Genomic DNA, 25,066 nt, shown 5'->3' with positions numbered 1-25,066 from the left:
CCAAGAAGGCGATAGGATTAATGTTCACACTTTCCTTGGTCGGTTCAGTAAAGTTATACCTTTCCGTTCTCCGATGTTCATCCGCTGAGCTAACGAAGAGCGTTTAGAGACTCTTCTCTATATCATTACATTCATGCGTGACGCCCTATTTACAAAATATTAAATTCAGTTAAGTAATGCATCCCAGGTTTAAAAGTCCCTTTTTGCGGTCAAAGTTAAGTTTTTATGCAAGTGAACACAATATCAGGGCTATTGAATAATCCATTTTTATTCAAGATAATAACTATACTGTATCAATCATTTGTTCGTATACCACAAGCGTAGTTTTTACTCATGTTAGGATTTTAATGGAAACTACAAATAAAATGGAAATGCTGCTGAAATGCTGCTCGGCTAAGAAGTTAAAGTTATTTAAAAAACAAACTTCATCAATGGTTTTTCTACCATCAATCTACGCTCTCCTAAGGTTACGAAGTGGCAGGTTTGCTGAGGCGATACGAGAAAGGTCTGGGACCCTGTAAACTAGCTGTAATAAACCTTCTCTGAATCCTGGCATTCGACGAGCGTAAATTATAGGATTTACAAGTGAGTTAGCTAAAAATAGAACTAGCACAGCCATATGAATATGAACATTTATGAAATAAGTGGAGAAGTTGCCAGCCCATCCTGCATATATCATCGCTGGTAGAAAACAAAATAAGATACAAGTGAGACGATAAGCGCAGTACCCGTCAGTTTTCTTTCTCTTTTTGATCTAGAATGGAATTGGGGATGACGACTACACCGTACTTTGATAGTAATGAGGATGTAAGATACACAGATAGCAAATAGAGAAACTGCATAAAATAGGCAATACAAGTAAGTATTAATTACCATTCGATTAACAATTCCCCTTAAGAAAATTTGAACTGCTTCTCTAACAACAGGTATTAACCAAATGGCAATAATTATGGCTCTATAAACCCACTTCCTCACAAAGCGATGCCTGAATGGACAAAACGTTGCGTGTAGCCGCTCTAAGGAAACAGCAATAAGATTTGTAAGGGAAGCGAACGAGAATAAATGTAAAAATGCAAAAGATAAATTATGAGGCTAAATAGTCCTTTGTCTGTAATTCCACAGTGGACAAGACCACCCCATTATGTGTTCAATCTGTGGCGGCCCAGAGACTACACCCACTAAGAGATCGACTATCGCCAGATGGATGATCAAATATGTACTCCGCCGCTGTAGCTGACGCTTCTTCTTTATAAAGACAACAATGGTGATGATATTAAGGATGACTATGGCCAGACATTCGATGATGAGGACTACAAGCCATGGAATACACTGCGAAGCTGAGGATAAAGGCTGCACTTTCATTGAGCTCTGTTAGCTGCTATGAAAATAACAGAAAACAGTTCAAGCAAAGATGAAATGAATAATAATTCTCAATAAAGAAAGATGTCAAATATACAGTAGAAAGACCTGCTCCTCTTCTCGGAGCCTTGAAAATTTCAAAGAAAAATTAGCTGTAAACACGGCGAAATATAACTAACATTTTTAAAAGCAAAAACACGCCTTATGTTTCATTTTCCACACCCAGACGTTTAACCATTGTCTTTTCTCACTTCGGATAAATTTCTTCACTCACGCTTGTTGTAGCATGCTGAGGAAGAATTCAATGCAGACCAAACTTATCAGTATTAGAACTCCAATTTACATTTTCCGAATGATTGACAGATAATAGCTGAAAGAAAAACGAAAAACTATAATTTCAAATTGAAGCATCCGCCTAAACTCCACGATTGTTGGTGTGATTAAAGTCCTGTATCGTGGTAAATCTACTTACAGAACAGCTGAAAATAGAGAATCAACATAAGCAAATTAAAGGAGTGGAAATGAATAGTTTCTAAAAACCTTGAATGGAGGTTTGAAAGCTTTTGATTGCCACGGGAGAAGTTTGTATCATTGAAGCAGGCAAGTTTACTGCCTTTGAACAATTTACTACAAATAATAGGTCCATTTGTAATTTGTTTTTTTCTTTTTAAAGGAGTTTGGGTAAACTCGAGAAGTCATAAACTATGGCGGCTCTTGCGGCTAGGTGTAACTTGATTCGCACTGCAAAAGTCAGATGTAGAAATAGGGTTGACAATTTTATAGCGTTTAATCACCAATTCAGATTGTCGGTGACCATAGCCACAGAATTACATTTGCTACCTTTCTTTTGTACTTTGACTCATTTGATGTTCCTTTTTTTTTGGTGCAATACATATCCAGAAGATTGATAATTCAGCCTCCCTCTCTCTCTTTGGAACGAATTTCTTCTTTTTCCAACGATTTAACATTATTTTGATGTACTCTGAATAAGCAAAAGCCTTTATACAAGAGGTCTTAATTGCCTTAATCGTTTTATAAGCATCAAAAGAGACAAACTAAAATAAGAAAATTTCCACATACTTGTTAAAGATTGTCGATGGCGTAAATATGATAACAAAGATGGCAAGAGGAGATCAAGATGGTAAATGTTGTACTCGGTAATGAAACAAAGAAAGATCTTTTCATCGTCTGGTCACGAACGTGTAACGACGGCTGAGGAGCGACGGGCTTTTCACAAAAGGTTTAAAATATAAATAAAAATAAAAATAAGATTCTAAAATTTCTCACAGGTGTGCAAAGGATTTTCCATAACTTCTCTCCACCCATTTAAACTCGCTTTACTTCATCACACCAAAACAAGAGTTTGGAAAGGTATTAAATCTTACGAACATTCCTCACTGACAACGAAGTAGTAGGTGTCCTCTAAAAAATGAGTTAGAATCAAATTTGACCAAAGGCGGTTTTCCGAATGAATAAGAAAACAACAAGCCAAACCACAAGCAGCCCACGCTCACGTCTCGAGAAAAAGCCAACGATTAATTCATGAACGCGTCACGCGTTGTGCGACTCGGTGTTAAGCTACGAGAGGAACCGTTGAAAATTTGAACATGTTATAAGGAATAGTATAGGGAACGAAATAGAGTCGATTTACAACCATAGATATTTCGAAATATGAACATTTCATGAGACGTGAGCTTGGGCCGCTTGTGGCCAAACCTGTACGTCGTTCATTCGAAGAAAGTTCCGTATCTATGTAAACCCAAAGCGCCGGCAAAACGGCTTCGTCTGGAAAGTCGATACCTGAATATCAAATAAATTAAGATGAATAGTTTCTAGAAACGTTGAATGCAGTTTTGAAAGCTTTTGGTGTTTACAAGAGAAGTTATATCACTGAAGAAGGAAATTTAACTGACTGAGAAAACATTTCAAAATTGAAATACGCGGCATTTTTTTAAATGTTGCTGATTATGGTCCACAAAATTTTTTTTTCCTTCTATGGTCGATTTTTCATTTGGTAAAAAATTCTCAATTAAAGGCTTTATTTCTTGCAAGGTAGGTCATAAGTAAAGGAAACCTATTGGACAGGACTTCATGAGTATCATCATAAGTTCGACGGTCTCATTTTTTGAAACTAATTCAGTTGAAATCTCATATCTTAAGCTAAAAATATTCTCATGAATAAGACATTTATTGACGGCCTCACGTTCTCTATCTCACGGGCGGGATCATAAAGGAAGTAATTAGAGTACCCGTATTTATTTGGCTAGAAGCCGAGCGATTTTCACAAAAAAATTGACGCTAATATTTGGTAAAATCTGAGCCATAGAGAGGGGTTTGGCTTATATTTTTTCGACTTATTAGAACAATTATAAATGGGCGCGCATTCGCGTATAAGCCGAGCGAAAATAAATAAAGTAAACTGAGGGTACAGTATGTATCTAAGTGAACCCAAACCGCTGGCAAAACAGCTTCGTCTGGACAATCAATACCTGAATATCAAGTAACTGGAGATGAATGGTTTCTAGAAACTTTGAATGGAGTTTTGAAAGCTTTTGGGGTTTACAGGCGAAGTTATGTCACTGAAGAAGGAAATTTAACTGGCCGAGAAACCATTTCAAAATTGAAATACAAAGCGTTTTCTTAAATCTTTTACTGAATTATGGTCACAAAATTTCCTTTTTTCCTTTAAAAAAACTTCGTTAATCGATTTTTCATTTCTTATGTAATTTTCTTTTATTAAAAATAAACTTCTCTTGAAAACTTAGTTCCTCGTTATATTCAGTTCAAGGAATTGCCCATCTCAACTCAAGTTGTTAATGACAGCTTTGGATAATATTTCCAATGAAGTATTCGCACGATAACTGCGTAGAAGTTTTATGAGCAGAAATCGTTACAGCGAAGGTAAATACTGTGCATCTTTTAACATGTAGTTGTATAAAGATTGCGTTGTTGAAAGTTAGTCATAATTTCTTAATTAAAGACTTTATTTTCTTACAAGGTAGGCCATTAGTAAAGCAAACATACTGGACAGGACTTCAAAAGTATAATGATGAATTAGACAGTTTAATTTTTTGAAAGCTAATATAGTTGTAATATCATGTCATAAGTTAAAAACTATTTTCATAAATAAGACATTAATTGACAGCCTTGCGTGCGTTTTACGGGATCGTAAAGGACGTAATTAGAGCATGTTAAGTTGAGTGCAGCTGAACCAGGAGAAATTTTGGATAAAGACTGGAGTGTATCACATAACCATTTTGCGCATCCCAGATCATATAAAAACTTAAAGTCAATATGCGAAGGATAGGGTTTAAAGGGTTTAAAGGTTTTTTTGTCACCTATAGTCTTTGTTTTGTTCGAGACGATCTTGTCCCGGAGTTTTTGCCTTCATTTACCTAATTCAAATAAACGAATCCAAACTTCTGAAGGCTGTATTTTAAACGTATGGAAATATATACGTAATGAAGCAATTCAAGTGAGGAATTATTATTAATGGGGTAGGGGGTGGGGGAGCATAATAAAAGGAGTAATTTAAAACGGGCATGCAGAACTTTGGAGTACTCGCTCTATGCACGATCATTCACCCACCTCGGGAAGAAGTCCTTCTTTGCTTTTTTAAAGTATATTTCTCAAAAAATACACGCGTGTTTAGAACGTCACAACCGTGTTTAGACTGTAAACATAGACTCTCATCTAAACACTTATATTGATCACGCACTTCAATTCTTTAAAACTGCAGGAGTCTTCTGTTTTCCAAACAATCCGAAACGTAGACATTATAAACCCAGTTGCCTATAAAACGAAGCCTATGGATGGAGTGTTTCTTGAAGCCTCAATGAAATGTACAGGAAGATTTTAATTTCGGCAAGATAATTTGCTCTTTTTATCGACACTGATGTTCTTTGCTCTGAATTATCTGATCTAATACACTGAACTATGTAATAGTGTAGGACTACACTCACCCGGACGATCAAACTACACTATTACATGTTACCCCGGGTTCAAACCATTTATTGTAACACTGAACTATAGGACTCGTAAATCGATGGTTTTGTTAGAAATTCCTCATTTAAACCAATCAGCCTTTTTCAAACTTAAGACTCCCAATTTCTATGTGGTTATAATGGCAACATTTTCTGCCTCGTTTAATGATTTTTCCCTCTTGTATTCTACCAAACGCGATGAAACGCAACGATAAAGTGGTTGAGGAAATCTTTTGACATCAAAAGATGAAAAATGCTCGTAAAATGCAAAACATCGTTTTACTGCGGTAGTTAGTTGTCTGTAATACAACAATTTGATAAGAGGTCGTCCGCCCATGCTGGATAACTCTAATGGTATCGACATAAAACCTGTTTTAAAAATAGTTGTAATATGAAAACCGCCGTCAATATCATACTGCAAGCAAACTTAATTATTCACCGGTCATGGTTATTCACCGGTTATTCATCCGGGTTTGTTAAAAGTCGCATTTATTTTGCTTCCAGTCAGGCTGTCGTGGAAATGTACACAAGGTCGGGCTTATAAAAAGTTGAATAAACTATTTTTATTCAAAGGCAAAACTATACTGTATCAATTATCTGTTCGTATACCACCAGCGTAATTTTCTCTTATTCATGTTAAGGTTTTAATGGAAACCAAAAAATAAAGTGGAAATGCATGTTGCTCGGCTAATAAGTTAAAGTTATTTAAAAAACAAACTCATCAATAATTTTCCTACCATTAATCTACGCTCTCCTAAGGTTACGAAGTGGCAGGTTTGCTGAGGCGATACGAGAAAGGTCTGGGACCCTGTAAACTATTTGTAATAAACCTTCTCTGAATCCTGGCATCCGACGAGCGTAAATTATAGGATTTACAAGTGAGTTACCTAAAAACAAAACTAACACAGCCATAGGAATATGACCTTTTATGAAATAAGTGGAGGAGTTGCCAGCCCATCCTGCATATATCATCGCTGGTAGAAAACAAAGTAAAGATACAAGTGAGACGATAAGCGCAGCACCCGTCAGTTTTCTTTCTCTTTTTAATCTAGAATGGAATTGGGAATGACGAATACATCGTACTTTGATAATAATGAGGATGTAAGATACACAGATAACAACTAGAGAAACTGCATAAAAAAGGCAATACAAGTAAGCATTAATTACCTCGAAATAACCAATTTCCCATAGGAAAATTTGGGCGACTTCTCTAACAATAGCTATTAACCAAATGACAATAATTATGGCTCTATAAACCCATTTCCTTACAAAGCGATGCCTGAATGGACAAAATGTTGCGTGTAGCCGTTCTAAGGAAACAGCAATAAGATTTGTAAGGGAAATGAACGAGAATAAATGTACAAATGCAAAAGGTATATGAAGAGACCAACTAGTCTTTTGTCTGTAATTCCATAAAGGACAGAACCGCGACATTCCTCTTTCAATCTGCAGCGGCCCAGAGACTGCGCCCACTAAGAGATCGACTATCGCCAGATGGATGATCAAATATATACTCCGCCGCTGTAGCTGACGCTTCTTCTTCACAAAAACAACAATGGTGATGATATTAAGGATGACTATGGCCAGACATTCGATGATGAGGACCACAAGCCACGGAATACACTCTGAAGCTGAGTAAAGAGGCTGCATTTTCTCTGAGCTCTGTTAGCTGCTATGAAAATAACAGGAAACAGTTCAATTAGAGATAAAATGAAATATGAATTCAATATTCTCATTGAAGAAGTATGTCAAAAGTTGCTTTTTACCTTTTTTAACGTGTTTTGACCAACTAAGTTTCGTCCGTTGACTTAAACTGGTCCTCGTCTTTCTTTATGTGAGATTCATTTCCGGAAATTTAATAATGATCAGCCTCTTCCTGTTTTTTTCTTTCGATAAAGACGAATTTGATGATATAAATCTCTTTTGATGTTCACTGAATAGGCGGAAAGCTTTGCCACTGGTGATCTCAATTGCGTTCTCAGAAAAAATAAGAGATCCATTTAAACTTGTAATTTGTTTTTCTTTTCAAAGGAGTTTGGGGAAACTCGAGAAGTCATAAACTATGGCGGCTCTTGCGGCAAGGTGTAACTTGATTCGCACTGCGAAAATTAGATATAGAAATAGAGTTGACAATTTTCAACGCGATAAATCACCAATTAAGATTGTCGGTGACGATAGCAACAGAATTATATTTGCTACCTTTCTTTTGTCCTTTGACTAGTTTTCGCGTTCCTTTTTTTCGGTGCAATACCTATCCAGAAGTTTGATAATTCCAGTCTCTGGAGCAAATTTCTCCTTTTTCCAACAATACAACATTCTTTTATTTGATATACTCTGAATAAGCAAAAGCATTTATACAAAAGATCTCAATCGCTTTAATCGTTTTGTAAGCATCAAACTGAAACAAACTAAAATTCAAAAATTTTCCATGTACTCGTAAAAGATTGTCGATGTGCGTAAATATGATAACAAAGAGAGCAGGAGGGGATCAAGTCCTCTCTTCAACACGGTAAATGTACTCGAAACGAAGAAAGATATTTTCATTGTCTTGTCACGAACGTGTAACGAAGGCCTTTTCACAAGAGGTGTCAAATTCATCAACCGTTTCATAAGCATTAAAAAAACGAAACAAAACTAAAATTTTCCTCAGAGGAAACAAAGGATTTTCCCATAACTTCTCTCCGCCCATTTTAATTCGCTTTACCTCATCTCACCAAAAGTAGAGTTTGTAAACGAATTAAATCTTACGAACATACCTCCGACTGATAACGATGTACTTCGTATCCTCTTAAAAATAAGTTAGAGTCAAATTTGACTAAAGGTGGTTTTCCAAATGAATAAGAAAACAACAAGCCAAGAATAGTGATAGAGAATAAACACACCACTGTCAAGACTCGAAATTAGTTTTGCAAATGTCTGACATATGATATCGAGAAGAAGAAGAAGAAGAAGATAACTCATGGGCCTAACGTTTCGACACTCCTGTCTAGTGCTTTCATCAGAGGTGATCTAAACGCTGCAACAAGAGGCCCTTTCATATGATCGCTAATTAGCTGCCTTTTTTCTGACGAGGTGTAAATGGGCGTCAGGAAGCAAGCCGCCATCGTCATGATTTAAAGGAGCGTGGGCGGAGTTGATATGCCAAGCCTCCAAACAAAGTAACGCCGATTAGTAGCGTCGGTTCGTTGTCCTTTCGTGACAGGATCCTTTGGTTTGGGGAAAATATGCCCCGAAGTCTCTTACGCATCTTTCGTACTCTCCAAACTTCCCGCGTGCTTCATATCTCGATGAACGCACAGCGGACGTATGAACCAATTGTTTTATAACATTTTCAACCAGATGGAAAATATTTTTTCTCGAGGGATTTGTTTGCTGACGTCATGAGCGTGCACAATAGGAATATGAAGCACGATCGCGCCATTGAATTTGATCAGACAAAGTTGCTAGCTATGTTATAATCCTTATTAATTCAGTCTTCCTCATCCCATCGAAGGCAGAATTTTCAAGTGAATCTTAAGAATATTTTGAACTTACCTCACCGATTACGTAAGTGTTTCTATCCTTTCAACGAATTAAGTTTGAGTCAAATGCGGAAGGGCAGTTTTCAAATAGAAAGGAAAGTAGCATGCTGAGGAAGAGTGCAAACTTCTCTCCACCCATTTTAACTCACTTTACCACATCTCACCAAAACTAGAGTTTGTAAACGAATGAAATCTTACGAACATACCTCACTGATAAGGAAGTACTTCGTATCCTCTAAAAAATATAGGTCAAGTTGGGAGTTTTCTTAATGATAGCGAATTAACACACCACTATCAAGACTCGAAATTAGTTTTGCAAATGTCTGACATATGATATCTAGATGTCGGATGGCGTTCTGAAGCTGAACAGGAACAATAGGCAAGCTGTTCTACACCCGTATGTCGTTAATTCAAAGAAAGTTCCGTATCTACGTGTAAACAAAAGGCCGGCGATTAAGTTTGAGTCAAATGCGGAAAGGGCGGTTTTCAAATAGAAAAGAAAGTAGCCTGCTGAGGAAGAGTGCAAATTTCTCTCCACCCATTTCAACTCGCTTTACCTCATCTCACCAAAACTAGAGTTTATAAACGAATGAAATCCTACGAACATACCTCACTGATAACGAAGTACTTCGTATCCTCTAAAAAAGTGAAGTCGAATTTGAGCAAAGGTGGTTTTCCGAATGAATAAGGAAACAACAAGCCGAGGAATAGTGATAGCGAATTAACACACCACTATCAAGACTCGAAATAAGTTTTGCAAATGTCTGACTTATGATATCTAGGTGTCGGATGACGTTCTGAGTGCAGCTGAACAGGCAAGCCTTTCTACACCTGTACGTCGTTTTTTCAAAGAAAGTTCCGTATCTACGTGGAACCAAAACGCCGGCGAAACACCTTCGTCTAAAGAATCAATACCTGGGCATGAATATCAAATAAATGAAGATGAACAGTTTCTAGAAACCTTGAAAGGAGTTTTGAAAGCTTTTGGTGTTTACAGGAGAAGTCATATCACAGAAGAAGGCAATTTAACTGGCTTAGCAAACATTTTAAAATTTAAATACAAGGCATCTTTTTTTTAATGTTGTTTATTATGGTCCACAAAATTTCTTTTTTCCTTTACAAAACCTTCTTTAGTCGATTTTTCATTTGATAATAATTTCTAATAATAAGAGTATCAACTTAAACTCGACGATCTAAGTTTTTGAAACTAATACAGTTGTTATGTCATATTATAAGTTAAAAATATTCTCATGAATAAGACATTTATTGACAACCTCAGGTTCACTATCTCACAGGCGGGATCACAAAGGAAGTAATTAGGGCATGGTAATTTTAGTGCAACTTAACCGAAATTATGGATGGAAGCAAACACCTGAATTGCGTTAATTTGGACTAAGTCCTTTACTTTATCATATTCAAACTGCAAAATGCTACCAGAGATGAGCTATTTCCCAGATCAAAGAGTTGAATTTTTAAAAGCTGTCGGTTAGTACTTAAGAATATATAATATTAAACGGGAAAAATGATCCAGCCGAGAAAACAAAATAAAATAAAATAACACGTACGATGACACTTATTTCTTTAGATCTGCCGCTGTGTTTGTTTTTAATTTAACTCTAACTCTGGTGGAAAAAGGTAGTCTTCTCTCCTCATGATGATTCCGGTTTCTTTGATACTTGCCATTTGAAAACTCGACGTTCTGCCTTTCCCCGTAGTAATGAAAACAACAAATATTTATAATTTGGTTATCGGCTACATTCAAAGTGGTGATTCTAATACCTCTGATGGTAAGCAGCTGCAGTTATTTTTTTTATTTTTGAGACCCTATCATGTATGTGTTCCCCATTCTATCCAATTTCTCTCTTAGCTATCTGTGCAGTTGCTGACGTTAGAGATCGATAAAAGAAGTTATTTAAAACGGAAATGCAGAACTTTGGAGTACTCTCTCAGTGCACGATCATTCAACCTGGCCGGTTTCTATGAATTTTTACAATAAAGTTCGGATATAATATCTGCTGTCATTGGTTAAAAGAGCGTGCTCAATGAGAGTATAGAGCATAGAACTGAGCTAAAGCTGTCACGCCATCTGCCAAATTGTATTATGTCCGACGTTTTCCAGGACTTCTTTCGAGCTTTTCTCTCGTTAATTGAAAGTGAAATTTCGGAACAAGCGAGCAAAGGTTTGCAAAAACGCCAAGCGCAGTAATTTACTAAATGTAGTACGTTACTTTAACGTGAGCAGAGACAAAAATCCTAAAAGATGAAACAAAATGGACAGTCCGAGTTTTAAAGGTTTTCACGCTCAGTTAGATTGCAAGTGTACGTACGGTAATAAAAATCAAACACAGCTAACACTTGTATAGTATATAAAGTTTAGTGTTTGAAAAAAAAACAGAAAAAAAAACAGGAATGATGAAAAATATAACCTGGCATAACTGTTAAAATTCATGACGGCGTTAGAGCGACTGCGATCATGCTAAGGTCTATCGCGGCTAGCTCATTATGGCGATCTTCGGTCACCGCTGTGGAGTAAGCCTCATGAACTAAATCGACTACCCTTCGAGTGGAAAAATAAGAGCTTGCTCTAATAACCTTTCCAATGCGTTGAGTGGAAGGCCACATCAGTCACTGCAGCCGAGTTTTACGGCGCTGTCATTCCGAGCGATCTTCATGTCCTGGTGAATTCGGCTGTCGTTCATCCATAAAACGCTCGCCTTGAACAATTTGTTTTCGTCTTTTCATATGAAATAACTTGCGTATTTTTGTGAGCCACAATTGGGCCTAATTTCACTGAACATTCCACTTTCAGATTCTGTATTAGAAACTAAAAAACTTCGGGCAAAAGTGTTAAATTCGACATGCCGAAATATTTTAGTTTGTAAAATATTGCAGAATATGAACTTTGATGGTTTTTGAACTTTGATGGTTTGAAATTTTTAACAGCTTTAGTCTTGTACAACCAATCAGATTATTTGAACCATTCTAACAGGAATTCTGATTGGCTTATTGTAGCATGCTTTATGAGAGTATAGAACATGCTGACGATATTGTTGTTCGCTTTGGAAATAAAGATTATTTTGAAAATTGAAAATAATTCTTGGGGGATTTAACTGATTCTTTATTATAAAACAAATAGAGAAGCCTTGACTGTGCTCTGTTCTGTTGTAAAGCACTTAGGAAGCGGCTAGAGCACTCAAGAAGTAGGGACTACTTGACTTCGTCTCGTGTTTCTCCCTACACTTCTTTCATGCTCTAACCGCTTCCTGCGTGCTTTGAAACGCGGCAAAGAGTTCTCCATTGCTTTTGTAAAGTATATTTCTTAAAAATACAAGCGTGTTTGGAACGTCAAAACCGTGTTTAGACTATAAACATAGACGCTCATTTAAACAGTTTTGTTGATCACGCACTTCAATTCTTTAAAACTGCAGGAGTCTTGCTGCTGTTTGCCATTCAATCCGAAACGAAGACATCATAAACCCAGTTGCCCATAAAAAGAAGCCTATGGAAGGAACGTTTCTTGAAGCCTTTCTTGTGAAATGAACGGCGAGATTTTAATTTCGAATTCGGCAAGATAATTTGCTCTTTTTAAAAACATTTATATTCTTTGCACTGAAGTAGCTGATCCAATACACTGAACTATAAGACTCGTACATTGATGGCTTTGCAAGAAATTCCTCATTTGAACCAATCAGCCTTTTTGAAACTTTTAAAAGGCTCCCAATTTGTATGTGGTTGCAATGGCTAAATTTTTTGCCTCCTTTAATGATTTTTCCCTCTTGTTTTCTGCCAAACGCAATAAAACGCAACGATAAAGTGGTCGATGAAATTTTTTGACATCAAAAGAGGAAAAACAGTTGTTAAATGCAAACTTTAAAACCATCGTTTTGCTGCGGTAATTAGTTGTCAGTAAGAAACACAATTTGGTAAGAGGTCGTTTGCTCATGCAGGATAACTCGAATAGCTGTGGAATAAAACCTGCTTTAAAAATAACCGTGACCTAAAAACCGCCGTAAATATTCCAACAGTTTATGTTTTGGATGAGATATTTGCTTCGTTTTAAACTACTTGTGAGTTAACCCACGGTGATGGATTTATTTTGGTAAAGTGAATGAATTTTTTATGAAAACTTGCAGTCTTTAAAATTTCACACTACATGTAAACAAACTAAACGTAATTTTGAATGTTTTACTTCGTCGCGCAAACGGAAGTGCAACAGCTGCCATATCGCTAAGTTCTTTGTTCACCTCATTGTTATGGATACTAGCGATGCATTTATTATTGAGCTAACAACAGACTGGATAACTAATCCGCAGCGATCTTAAGGCATTTTACTCTTACTGATAACGTTGAAATAGTCAAACCAAAGTATAAAATGTGGCGTGTTTTTGACCAGGCAATAGGGACGTTTGTTTACTTTTTTTTGTGCGTAGTGAGAATTTCTAATAAAAGGCTTCTTCGCGCAGATCCTTGTTGTCGCTCTGGTATAAAAGAATTTTCTCATGCTTTTAGCTGTACGTACATCGAGTTATGGATGCACCTGGGAAATTTGAAGAGCACTCAAAGAGCTAAAGTTGCTCTCGGCTGCGCCTCGAGCTACTCTTACGCATTTTTCGTGCTCTCCAAACTTTCCGCGTGCATCCATAACTCGATGTACGCACGCTAAGCATGAACAAATTCTTAATTTCAACCTGACTCAATAAACACAACTTTGGAAAAATTACGGTTTACCAGTATACCCTCTGGAATTCTCAAGATCTGGATTTTTCAAAACCATTGCAAAACGTTCTTAGTTTGGGTGCAGTTTTGCGAGAATATCGTAACCTTTAAGAGCCAAAAAGTTTAAAATATTAAGATAGGAGCAATTTTTCAGCTTACAGATAAGAAGAGGCGGGGTTTCAGGGGGCTGTGTGTCAACTTCAGTAGTCACTAATTATGGCGACTCTTGCTGCAAGGTGTTAGTTGATTCGGATTGGGCTAGTCATCTTAGATCAGAATTGCAATTTTTATCTCAACCAGTTGCCAGGATTGTCAGTGACGATAACAACGGTCTGAATAAAAAAAAAACAGGGTATCGGTTTATGCAAGCTGAACCTTTATGCCGCCGCTATTGCAAAAATAAGTTCGACTCTTTTCCTCAATTCAGTTCTCCGTCCTTGAGTATACTTTGAAAGAACGCAAAAACTGATGGCACAAAATCTTTTTTAGCAAAACAAATACTCGCTGCCTGAACACATCAAGTTAAAGCATCCTTCGTACTTCCCAACCATTTATCCGAGATGTTCTTAAGTTCGAAACTGACACATCGACTTAGGCTCTTACACGATTTGAAGTACGTGTAATATCTGTATTGGGCCGGCTCTGAAAAGTTAAATTAAGAACCTAAGAGGGTAGTAGGATTAGTACCCACACCTCGCTCGGTCAATCAATCACATAAAAACGCAAACGCAAATGCAAATGAAAGGAATAATTGCTCGTGGGAACCAACCCAACGCAAATGTAGATGCAAACGCAAGCGTCAACGCAAGTAATAATCAAGTTTTCATTTTCTTGAGCTCCCATTTGTGTTCCCTACTCACACGTGTGAATCGGTAAAAGCTCAATCATTGTCGGCCATCTTGTAAAAATGCTTCCACTGCGCTTGCGTATCTCTCTTTCCTCGCGTTTGCTTTGGACGTGTCGACTCGCTTGCATTTCCATTTGCGTTTGCGTTTGCGTTTGCGTTTGCGTTTGCGTTTGCGTTTGCGTTTGCGTTTGCATTTGCATTGCACGTATAAACCAGTCTTCAGATCCTTCCATAGAATGACGTACTTGTAATTACAAGCTGAATGCGTTTTCAATCTAACAATTGGCAATGTTTCTTTTATGTTGAGCCGTTCTGTTTTCATTTCACGACGTTCCACCCTTCTCCATAAAGAATTATAATTAAAATAAAAGGTCTGCGTTTTGGACTCTTTTGCAAGCAAAAAAATGGCCCCTAGCGAGGGTTTACGTGTTCATAAACAGACACGCCTGCTATGAGTGCTATCACTGGTCGATATATAGAGGATAGTACACGGTAAAGAGAAGACATGAATTGTATGTTCGAGTGGCAAGAACAGTATCAAACGAGTGAGCGCAGCAAACGAGTGAGTTATTAAACAAATGAACATGGGGGTAACTTTCTAAAGAAACTGTGGTGCTGCGTCGGTGGGAGAGTATAACAGAGTAATTAAGTGTTATCAACTGAGTTGAAAACGTAAATTGGCCACCATAAAGAGTTTAAAGGCTGACATTTCGAGAGTTAGCCCTTTGTCAGAGTGATTCGAGGAATTGTGGGTTCATATGCAGAAAATGGAGCCATGCTATTGGTAAGAATATTGTGACGAGGAAAAAAAAATCAATTAGTTGAATGAAAAGCGCTAGCGTTTGTTGATACCATGAGGATTAAGAATGCTGATTTGGAAGATAAATTTTTGTTCTAGAGTTTTGCGGCTTTCACCAATGTATAACTTTTTGCAATGAGTGCAAGTAAATGACATTGGTGAAGGTGCACGTAAATTGATCAGAGATCTTAATGGATCTCTTGGGTCCCGACATTTTCCCCATGTTATGAATGAAAGGACAAGTTTTGCATCGTGAGCGAGCGTATTTAAAAGTTCTAGGTTGGTCATTGGTTTGAAATGAACTTCTGACCAAAACGTTGCCAATGTTTTTGTCACGTTTAGTTAGTACCAGTCTCTGGATCGTTTTGGTGTAATTTAAAGTTTATAAGATCACTCATCACTGATCATTACAAAGCTTTCAAGGCTGTTCAACACAGACAGATGAAAAATTGACCTGTGCTTTGGTCGCAACTTTCGACAATTCCTTGAAAATCTTGGTTTTCTCATTTTTTTGTTATTAGGGAAATGCTGATTCACATCTTCATCGCTTACCACAACAAATTTTGCTGCCAATTAACATTTGAAACAACAGACAAACCAGTATTTTAAGTCAATACGGAAAGGGCGGTTTTCAAATAGAAAAGAAGTAGCATGCTGAGGAAGAATGTAATGCAGACTAAACTTATCCCTATTAGAACTTCAATTTAGTTTTTCCGAATGATTGACAGATAATAGCAGAAAGGAGAGCGGCATTTTTAGTGCAGCTAAACAAGATAAAGATTACAGATAAAAGCATCCGCATACACTCCGCGATTGTTTAAAGGGCATGTAAACCCAAAAATACATGTTTTACTTATACTATGTAAAAAGTGGCGTAGAAAACGAATATGAAATTAGTTTTGTCCAATTCGACTTATTTTAGGAGAAAATCGGCATTTTCAACTGAAATTCCATTTCCGGTAAAAACAATAGCGAGAAGTCGTGACGTAAGCGGTGGAACCAAAATATTGCGAACACATATTCCCCAGTATAACTGGTGTGGGAGTTCGTGTAAGTAGCGGTAGTTCGGAAGATGTTTTTTAAGAAGATAGCGACTCGAATGCCTTAAGCTTAGTACATGACAGCGCTAGAGATAATCCAGAATCTTCAGGAGAGTCTGGGCCACGTCCTTAACAATATGAGCCGCGTAGGGTTCACCGAAGCGATCCGCACGAAGACAGTACAGAACATGTAGACAGCGATGCGACCGTCTCGGAAACTCAGACTGGTATTTAATTTACTTTGTGATTTATTTGTATTTAACATGAAAATGCAATAAAGCGAGGGTACAATCTAAAGGAATGCAACATAATTTTTTTCAAAGGTGCGAGTGTGGAACTTGTCAACCATTATGCCGACAACTCATGAAAGTGTTTGTTGTAAGGAAATCGGGCAATTGTGGCAAAATGGCCTGAAACCCAGATAAGTTGTTTAACTGAGCATCCAGGTTTTCAGTCAATTTGCCTCGATTTCTGGGTACTGGAGACGGCCAAGTACGCGTACAGGCAGCAGCAAAGCACAGATAATCACACCGGAAACGACTAAGCTAAATATTTTCTGTTTCATCTGTTTTGTTACATTTTGAGATCGATTTATTTGAGTTGTTTCTGCCATTAATTTAATAATACAGTACTAGAGCTAGTTGTTTTTCGCTTCTTTCCTGGCAGGAAATTTCGCTAAATTGCCTACAGATAGCTTGTTCGTTGGTGTTGGGGATATCTCGGCAAACACTTTAATAATAATAATAATAAAGTCTTTATTAAGCACTCTAAACAACAAACGTGTTTAGTTACAATGACATGAAATCAGCAAGTATAAAACTAATAAACTAACTAAATTACTAACTGAATAACTAATAAGAGAACAAACATCTATTAATAAGTATAGGAAATCGTATGAACGCGAGTGCATTTCGTGATTTATGGGCACGAGTGATGTTTTGAAAGTTCTCAAAATTGCACGAGCCCTAGGCGAGTGCAATTTGAGAACTTTCAAAACATCACGAGTGACCATAAATCACGAAATGCACGAGCAGGTTCATACGATTTTTTATTTATTATATTCTCAAATTTGTGTTCAAATTTGGCGCTTCCCCGGTGTTTCCATGGCAACTTCTCCGTATTGCACTCTATAACCTCTAATGCACTCTATAACCTATTTATGCATTCATAATTGACCAATCAGAAACGCGATATTTTGTTGAGTATATAATAAAGGTCCTTTTGAAACGTTCAGTTCTGACAAGCGGGAGAGTATAATTATGGCGCCTCTTACGTAACGTATCCATTGTTCGCTCTGGTGGCAAAAGGTCATCTAAAGCTGTTGGAAAATCGCTGTCGGTGATCTTGGCCCACAACTTCTTATCTTTTAGAATAATAATATTTTCAATCGAAAAAAGCTCTTTACAGTAGCCAAGCTAAAAGCTCTCTTGAACAGCCTGTCTATGCGACTCAGATACTTATGATAGTACGCGCAGCCCCATACTTCTACAGCATATGTAAATATAGGTAGAATAAGACTGATAAAGAGAAGATGAAGATGATCGAGCGGCAGTCCATAGAATTTACAAACACGTAAGATGTACAGACGACTACTGGCTTTCGATATAATATTATCAAAATGTAAATCCCAGTTACACGGATCAGATTGAAAAGTTACACCCAACAACTTCAGACATGGTTTACGCTCTATAGAAACCAGAGGAGCAGGTAAGGCCTTAGTGGATTTGCCTCTAAGAAGCATCTCCCACGTTTTCTTGAAGTTTAGTTGCATACGATTGGCAGATGTCCATGCGACGATCGATCGGACCTCCTCAGCTGCTAAATTGCCGTTATTAGCCAGCGATTTTACTGGAATACTTAATGTTAAATCATCAGCATATTTCACAAGTAAATTCTGATTTGGTAGAATGGCCTTAATATCATTGACCATAATAGAAAATAGTATAGGGCCTAAAACTGTCCACTGAGGGACACCTCTATTGATATTTACATAGTCCGTGACAATGGCATCAACAACAACTCTTTGTTTCCTGTTCTGTAAAAAACTAATAATCCAATTGGCCACGTATGGATTTATATCAAGTGTTTTCAACTTAGAGCAGAGGATATCATGAGGGACCGAATCAAAAGCTTTGCTGAAATCAAAAGAGAAGATTCTAACACAATCAAAACCCGACTCAAGCCATTTCAGCCAAGCATATTGACACTTAATTAAGGCCATTGTCGTATTGTGGCCTTTGCGGTATGCAAACTGGTCGAAGCTAATAAAGTTCTTCATATATTGAGATAATTCTTGTCTGTATACAAGACGTTCAAAAACCCTCATTATTACATTAGTCAGCGAAATAGGCCGCAACTGTGTGCAATTTTTAAAGTTGGGCTCTTTAGGCAAGGGAGTTATGTCGGCCAATTTCCAAAGATCAGGCACAATGTGATTTTCCAAAGAACAGTTGAAAATATGGGTAACAACAGGAGCGAGGTCGTACGCAAACTCTTTCCAAAACCAGTACGGGATTCCATCTGGACCAGAGGCAGTTCTTTTTAATTTCAGTAGACTCCTGGTAACACTGGAGACCGTTAAAACAGGCATCTCGCTTGATTCCGGGATAGTGACAGTGTCAATGGGTTTATAAAGGGGATCAGTGTTAATGGAACAGAAAAAATTATTGATCTCGCTCGGGGAGATAATTGAGCTTACTTGCGAGTTGGTAGACTTCCTTCCTGTCAGGGAATTGACTGTTGACCACCAAGATTTGGATCCTGCACTATGTTTCTCAAAATTCCCTTTAACTGCTCGAACTTGATTATCTCTGATCAACTTGTTGATTTTCTCTTGAAGAGTTTGGATCTCAATCGAAACAGGATTTCCTGACATGTTACTTCGCCGAATCAATTTTCGCCGTTGGTCCAGTAGATGTTTGATTAGAGGAGAAAAGAACGGGGGGTCCCTATTAGACACACGTACTGATACTTGACTAGCTGCACAGTTTTCGATTTTAACGGCTTTTCCAATAGCATTAAAATTTTTCCTTTAAATTGGGATGGCTCATCAGCAAGTTTTTCAAAAGAAGTTGTTACTTCTGCTCTGATAGGCGTAAAGTACGGTCGGCGATTAATAAATCGCTGAATAAACACGGGAGTCGCTCTTCTATGCTAATTTAATATTTTAGCCGGCTTTTTACTGCCGTGTCTGCGAGGCAAAAACATAACTTAAGATTGTTTTTCCAGTAAAACACGATTTATAAAAAAGAAAAGATACGTTTTTTTTTTGTGATTGTTTTAGAAACGGGTATAAACTCTATAAGTCCCGCATTGTCCTTGGTGCCGTGACAAGTTATTACGTATCACGCACTAAAAATAGTTTTGCACTGCTTCTGTAAGTGTGAATTAAATAATTATTTGACTATAAGTGATGATAGGTTTTCAGGAGGTCAAAGGATACGATGTTTCATGAACATAAAAACAATAAATAAATGCACATAGTTCTATTTGACTCGTTACGAAAACAGTTTGTTTAATTTTTAATAATTAACTGACTGATTTATTAATTTGGGCGACCAACTAGGAGGCCCGGGCACCTCAGCTAAAATGTTTGGGAGCCCTTCGGGCTCCCCGAAATTTTGATTTGGGCGACCATCTTTTAGGCCTGGGCACCCAAGCTAAAACGCTTGGGAGCCCGAAGGGCTCTCTGAAATTTTCCTTAGAGCACAGCCTTGTAATCTGTGTTCTAATTAGCAGCAGTGATTGATTTGTTTTTTTTTTTGTTTAACAATTATGAATTTAATTTTAAATTGAAAGCGAAATAAGAAAAGATTTTAAAAATTTGGAAACGATCGTTGTCTGCTAGCTGTAAATTAATGAGTATTTTTATTATTCTATTTTGCTAGGAGGAAGAGAGACAAAAATACGAGGCCGATATGAAGGCCAAAAAGGAAATTCACGATCAAAGGATCTACATGGTAATCTTTTAACTTAGCGTGTTAGACTGTATATCCTACACAAGGCGCCATAGTTGTGATGTAGCGATTTTTGGTAAGGACGTGATACAATAATTATTTTTTCTTTTTTTTATGCGAAGCTTGATTGATGCCACGAATTGTCCCGTGAAACGTGATTTGAGCTTTTCAAAAATTATTGTTTATAATATCAAATCATGTTTTATTTAAATTAATGAAGATGATGATCGTCTAGATTTGGCATAAACGTGAGGAAAGTTTCAATATTCCTCTTGACGCGTGGAAAGGCAAATTAGTTCAAAATGAACTTGTAGGTGATCGAATCTTTCCCAAAAGTATAGGGTACCAATTCAAAAGGTCTGGAAAGGGAGTCACTGAAACGGCTTTCGAAGGCGATTAAACCGTTTATTCTCGTAAGGTTCTTGTTCGTTAGTTGAAATAATTTTGGGAACAAAAGAATGAGCACGACCCCATAAAAGTATTTTCTACATTTCTTATGCATAACACAACACAGTACAATACATACCGCGAGATAACTTGCTTGCTGCGGTTTTGCACTTGAGAGCAATTCCTGTGAAGAATTCGGTTTTTTCTTGGTACCTAACTGCTCAAGTTATTTCCTAACATCACGCATTCTTCACACGTTCCAGATGAAAGAAAATGAACGCCGGGCCATGGAGGAAGCCAAAAAAGATCGTGAAATACTCCGCAACAGAGTGAAATCTGATAAACTGGTAAGTATAGTATTTCCATGATCAGCATTGCATAGTTTTATATTTCGCGTTATTGGTTGTGACAACTCGCTATTGAAAAGTAACTTTGTAGCTGGCTGCTAGTATATATTTCCCGTGTTGAATATTCAGGGGTTTTCGTTTTCAAGTCGAGAAGGATTAGTCTACCTCTTTTAGCACGGGATTGTTAATTTTTATTCCCCTTGTTATCTTGACATTTATTTTATACAAATGTGATATCAGTTGATCTTTTCTGTTGTTACCTTGTAGTTCCACATGAAACAAGAAGAAAAACGTCTGGAACAGCTGTCCGAATGCAAGAAACTCAAAGAACTTCAAACGCAACAGATTGTGAGTACTTAAATATCAATTCTTTGTTACATATTAATCATAATTGTTTAGCCAATGTAGTTAGAAACACGGTGGTTTTGAAATGCAATCGTTTGTTTCACGATTTAATCACTTCAGATGTGGATCACAATGTTGCGACTGCAGTAAGACTAGCAGTATGCATTACATTTCTCTTTTGAAAGTGTTATTTACCACGATGACTAACCAAAACCTATCTTACGGTGTTTTTGTAAAGCAAGGTGACTTACTAGGTACTCTAATATCCAATAATACCCTGAGGGGACCACGAAAAGTGTGTAACTGCAATCAGGGGCCAATAAAAAAATAATAATAAAAAAAAAAGTACCAACTAGCTACTAACAAAACAAACTCCTTGTTACGGATGGACGCGAATCGATTTATTTTTCCGGCAGGGAGTTTCGCGTTTTCCGTATAAACGGCATGAAATACTGATTTATTCCGCATTGTAACGAGTTTTATTCGTTGAAATATTAAAAGCTTCTTTCTTTTTGTCGCCAGGCCGAAGTGAAGGAGCGAGAACAACAAGCCAAGGAAGCGGAACTAGACTTAGACAAACGCAACGGGGAGCTTCTCAGAGAGGAGGAGATTCAATTCCAAGAGTACGCTAACAAGGTCATTACTGAGGCTAGAAACAATGGCCGTAATCCTTACCCACTCATGAAGGCCACGCAAGAAGGGCCTGGAGGAGGTCGTGGGCCCAAATTTGAAGGCAAACGAGGGCTTCGACCAAGCTACCTTGTGGGGGATGCTTCAGGGGTGCAGTTGCCAAATTACTCCGATGGAACAGTGAAAGGCTCACACGAAAATTTACGGCAATCCTGGCGATAGTAGGAAGCGCTTAGGGTTTACCTGGTGAATTGCCTTAAAGCGCGATGAATTTTTAGTTGTAAATAGACTTTCTTTCGTGTCTCGGAAATAAACTCTTGCCCACAGGATTTTCAGAATGACTGGATTTCATTAAGTGTCATACACTGGTTGGAAATAAACAAGTTACAAAAGTTTTTCAGGTTTCCAGCTTATGATGGAGAGGATGTTTATATGTCGATCCCAGTTTCCTTAATTAAACCAACTTAGTATTTGGAATTTATTGATTGATCCATAAATTAAGGTAGAGGTGGTGATATTAGTGGTAAAATCGTCCCAGGCATTTATTTATCGGACCTCAAGCCAAAGACAGAATGAAAAGGCTCTTTCTTCTCTGAGTCGCTGTTAAGTACGGTGGCTGACGATGACTGTCATTAATGACATCATAGGATTTTTTATTCAGAGATCAGAAACACGACAAAATATTCTGGCAAAGAAAAGAGTGCAAATAGAAAAATAAAGATGGTGAATTTTAACTTCGGTTGTCGCGTGAAGCAAATGCTCGCGTTTTGAAAAACAATCGTTTGTGGAAGGAAATATTACAACCAATGACTGTTAAGCATTTTGAATTGAACAACATTGATTGATTGGAGACAAAATATCAGACAAAACCCAAACAATTTATAAAATCAAATTGGAAACAATAGTAATGGTTGAGAAAACAAGGCACTGTTATTATCTTAAGAAAACATTTTCGCAAAGCACCCAATATAATGCTCAGCACCACGATGTTTCATGGCGTAACAGTAATCATGATATCAGAGTAAAGTGAAGGGAAGGCTCAAAACATAAACGAAAGAAAAGAAATTCGCCTTCGGCGTTTAAATTTCGTTAATAAGTAGAGAGATGTTAATATATTTTATTGCCTGGGAGCATAAACTCCAAGGCTAATTACCTCTGACGCAGAATCGTCGCACGCGATTGGAATATCAAGGAATACTTCTTAATCCTGCTAAATGATGACTCGGATTGAACCATGATGGCCTGTATTTCTATGTATGCACGGCTATGTAAACATGCATATTATAACATTAGTTGCATTCTAGCAAGAGTTCCGGTTGAGGAAACTAGCAAAGAAATAGTCACCAGCGCCCCCTGAGTCTTCTTCCGGTATCAGTTACTGGTTGAAACAAAACAACTTTGACTCTCTAACCCCTAAGAGTGATCAGCAACTAATTTCTCGTATCAGTTTCCCCCTAAAACAAACATTGAGGTCGAGAGTAAATTTAATAACCACCAACTAAAGAAGCTGTTGATTGTTCAACAAATTCTCTTTGTCAGCACTATAGGAAATGTATACTGATCTTAGAGTGTTAAAGATTAAGTTTCCACGAAAGCATTATCAAGATTTTTAATGACACGGTTTTTCTGAGAATCGACTGTGCTTTTTAAATAACTGAGTATCATGGCTCGTAAACAGTTTCAGAGAGAAGACAAATTCTCTTTGTCAGTACCACGGGAAATATATAGAGAACATTACGGAGAAAATGTATACTGATCTTAGGGTGAAAGGGTTAAGTTTCCAAGAAAGCATTATCATAATTTATGCTGACATGATTTTTCCGAGAATCGACTGTGTTATTTAAATACCTGGGTATCACATAGCTCGTAAACAGTTTACGAAAGAAGACAAAGCAAGAAGATTCGTGCAATTGGCAAGGAGTAATTCGCGCTTTAATTTTGACTCTCACTCAATTACAATGTAAGTTATATACTATGTATATCTCTCTCCTATTTGTCATCAAAATACGACAGTTTAATGAAGTCTAAGGGTGGCAAATCTCCTATCGGGTACGAAATTGGTTGAAGATAATTGACGATGTTAATGTTCTGCAAAGTTACCAAGCAAACCGTTTGTGATACAAGGCTTATTTATTGCATTGAGAAAACAGAGTAAGAAACAAATAGACTTCAATAGATAGACATCTTCAGTATTTACGTATACCCCGCTATTTCAGTTTTCTACAGACTTGTAACGTGTTTTGTGAACAAAGGTTTATTCTTTGTATTGTGCGAAGTGAATAAAGCACATCTTGAATCGTCGAGGAAAATGTGCAAAATATAAACATTTAATAACTATTCTTGTTGCCAACCGAATCAAAGTGGGGGTTGTGAGTAGCGTTCTCTGAACAAAAGCTACAAACAGCGGTTTCTTTGTTGTCGTAGTGAAAGTGATACAATGGACGATAAAGGCGGTCAGAAATCTCAAGGGAAACCGAAGACGAAGATGGACAAAGAAGCAGCAGCACGTATTCAGAGGGCTGAAGCGAAAAAAAATGACGGTAAAGTTGAAAAAGGAAGCTTTGCCGCGCGCGCTCAGGGTGCGGCAGACAAGAATGAAGCAGCGAAGGACGAAGAAGGTAAATCAGCCTGCATCAGATAACAAGCCCTGATGATATTATGATTAACAATTAATGATTACGAAACTGGTGTTATAAGTCCTTTATCTATTGTCTTAGTTGTGTCTAAACTCTCAGAGTTGAGTGCCAAGGGGTTTTCATATACTATTTAATAAATAGGAGGCTAAATCAATTTTCTGAATGACTGATCATGAGTGAATCTTATTCTTGTAAATAATAGATCCGGCCCAACCATTCCTTTATGGCTTGTTCGGATGGCTGTCGTGTATTTTTTCTCGCCTGCTTCCCCGTCTACTCCACATTCCCCCACCCCCCTTATCCCCCACCTCCACTTCAACACCCCTACCCCCACTCGCCATTCATCTATAGTTCCACCAGTTTTCGACAATAAGACGTAATTATTTCATGAGAGAAGTTGTCCGCCCCTCCCTCCCTGAAAATTGCATTACGGTTCTTGTTACTTTAGATAGGAAACCGAAGACGGAGATGGACAAAGAAGCAGCAGCTCGTATTCAGAG

General features: G+C 37.5%; 3 protein-coding genes across 3 annotated transcripts in view; 2 read left to right on the top strand and 1 right to left on the bottom strand.

The window, feature by feature from the left end:
* Positions 1-22,323, top strand: part of LOC149040588 (cilia- and flagella- associated protein 210-like) — a 46,425-nt gene extending 24,102 nt beyond the window's left edge. Inside the window, exons 12-15 of the mRNA XM_089182599.1 lie at positions 20,153-20,224; positions 20,872-20,955; positions 21,223-21,303; positions 21,823-22,323. Coding sequence (XP_089038725.1) covers positions 20,153-20,224; positions 20,872-20,955; positions 21,223-21,303; positions 21,823-22,152 — 567 coding nt within the window. The 3' untranslated portion in view covers positions 22,153-22,323. The remainder of the gene's footprint in view (positions 1-20,152; positions 20,225-20,871; positions 20,956-21,222; positions 21,304-21,822) is intronic.
* Positions 1-25,066, top strand: part of LOC149040587 (uncharacterized) — a 37,885-nt gene that overhangs the window by 12,186 nt on the left and 633 nt on the right. Inside the window, exons 2-3 of the mRNA XM_089182606.1 lie at positions 24,355-24,548; positions 25,015-25,066. The exon at positions 25,015-25,066 is cut by the window's right edge and continues 633 nt beyond it. Of these exons, the coding sequence (XP_089038732.1) occupies positions 24,368-24,548; positions 25,015-25,066 (233 nt within the window). The 5' untranslated portion in view covers positions 24,355-24,367. The remainder of the gene's footprint in view (positions 1-24,354; positions 24,549-25,014) is intronic.
* LOC149040589 (adenosine receptor A3-like) lies at positions 5,886-8,282 on the bottom strand. Its single transcript, XM_089181454.1, has one exon. The coding sequence runs from the start codon at positions 6,990-6,992 to the stop codon at positions 6,087-6,089; it is 906 nt and encodes a 301-aa protein (XP_089037580.1). The 5' UTR covers positions 6,993-8,282; the 3' UTR covers positions 5,886-6,086.

The sequence above is a fragment of the Pocillopora damicornis genome, chromosome 9 (genome assembly GCF_964200805.1).
Source record: "Pocillopora damicornis chromosome 9, jaPocDami1.2, whole genome shotgun sequence".
NCBI lineage: Eukaryota > Metazoa > Cnidaria > Anthozoa > Scleractinia > Pocilloporidae > Pocillopora > Pocillopora damicornis.
Note: the sequence above shows the minus strand (reverse complement) of the source record. Positions and strands in the feature narration are given on the sequence as shown.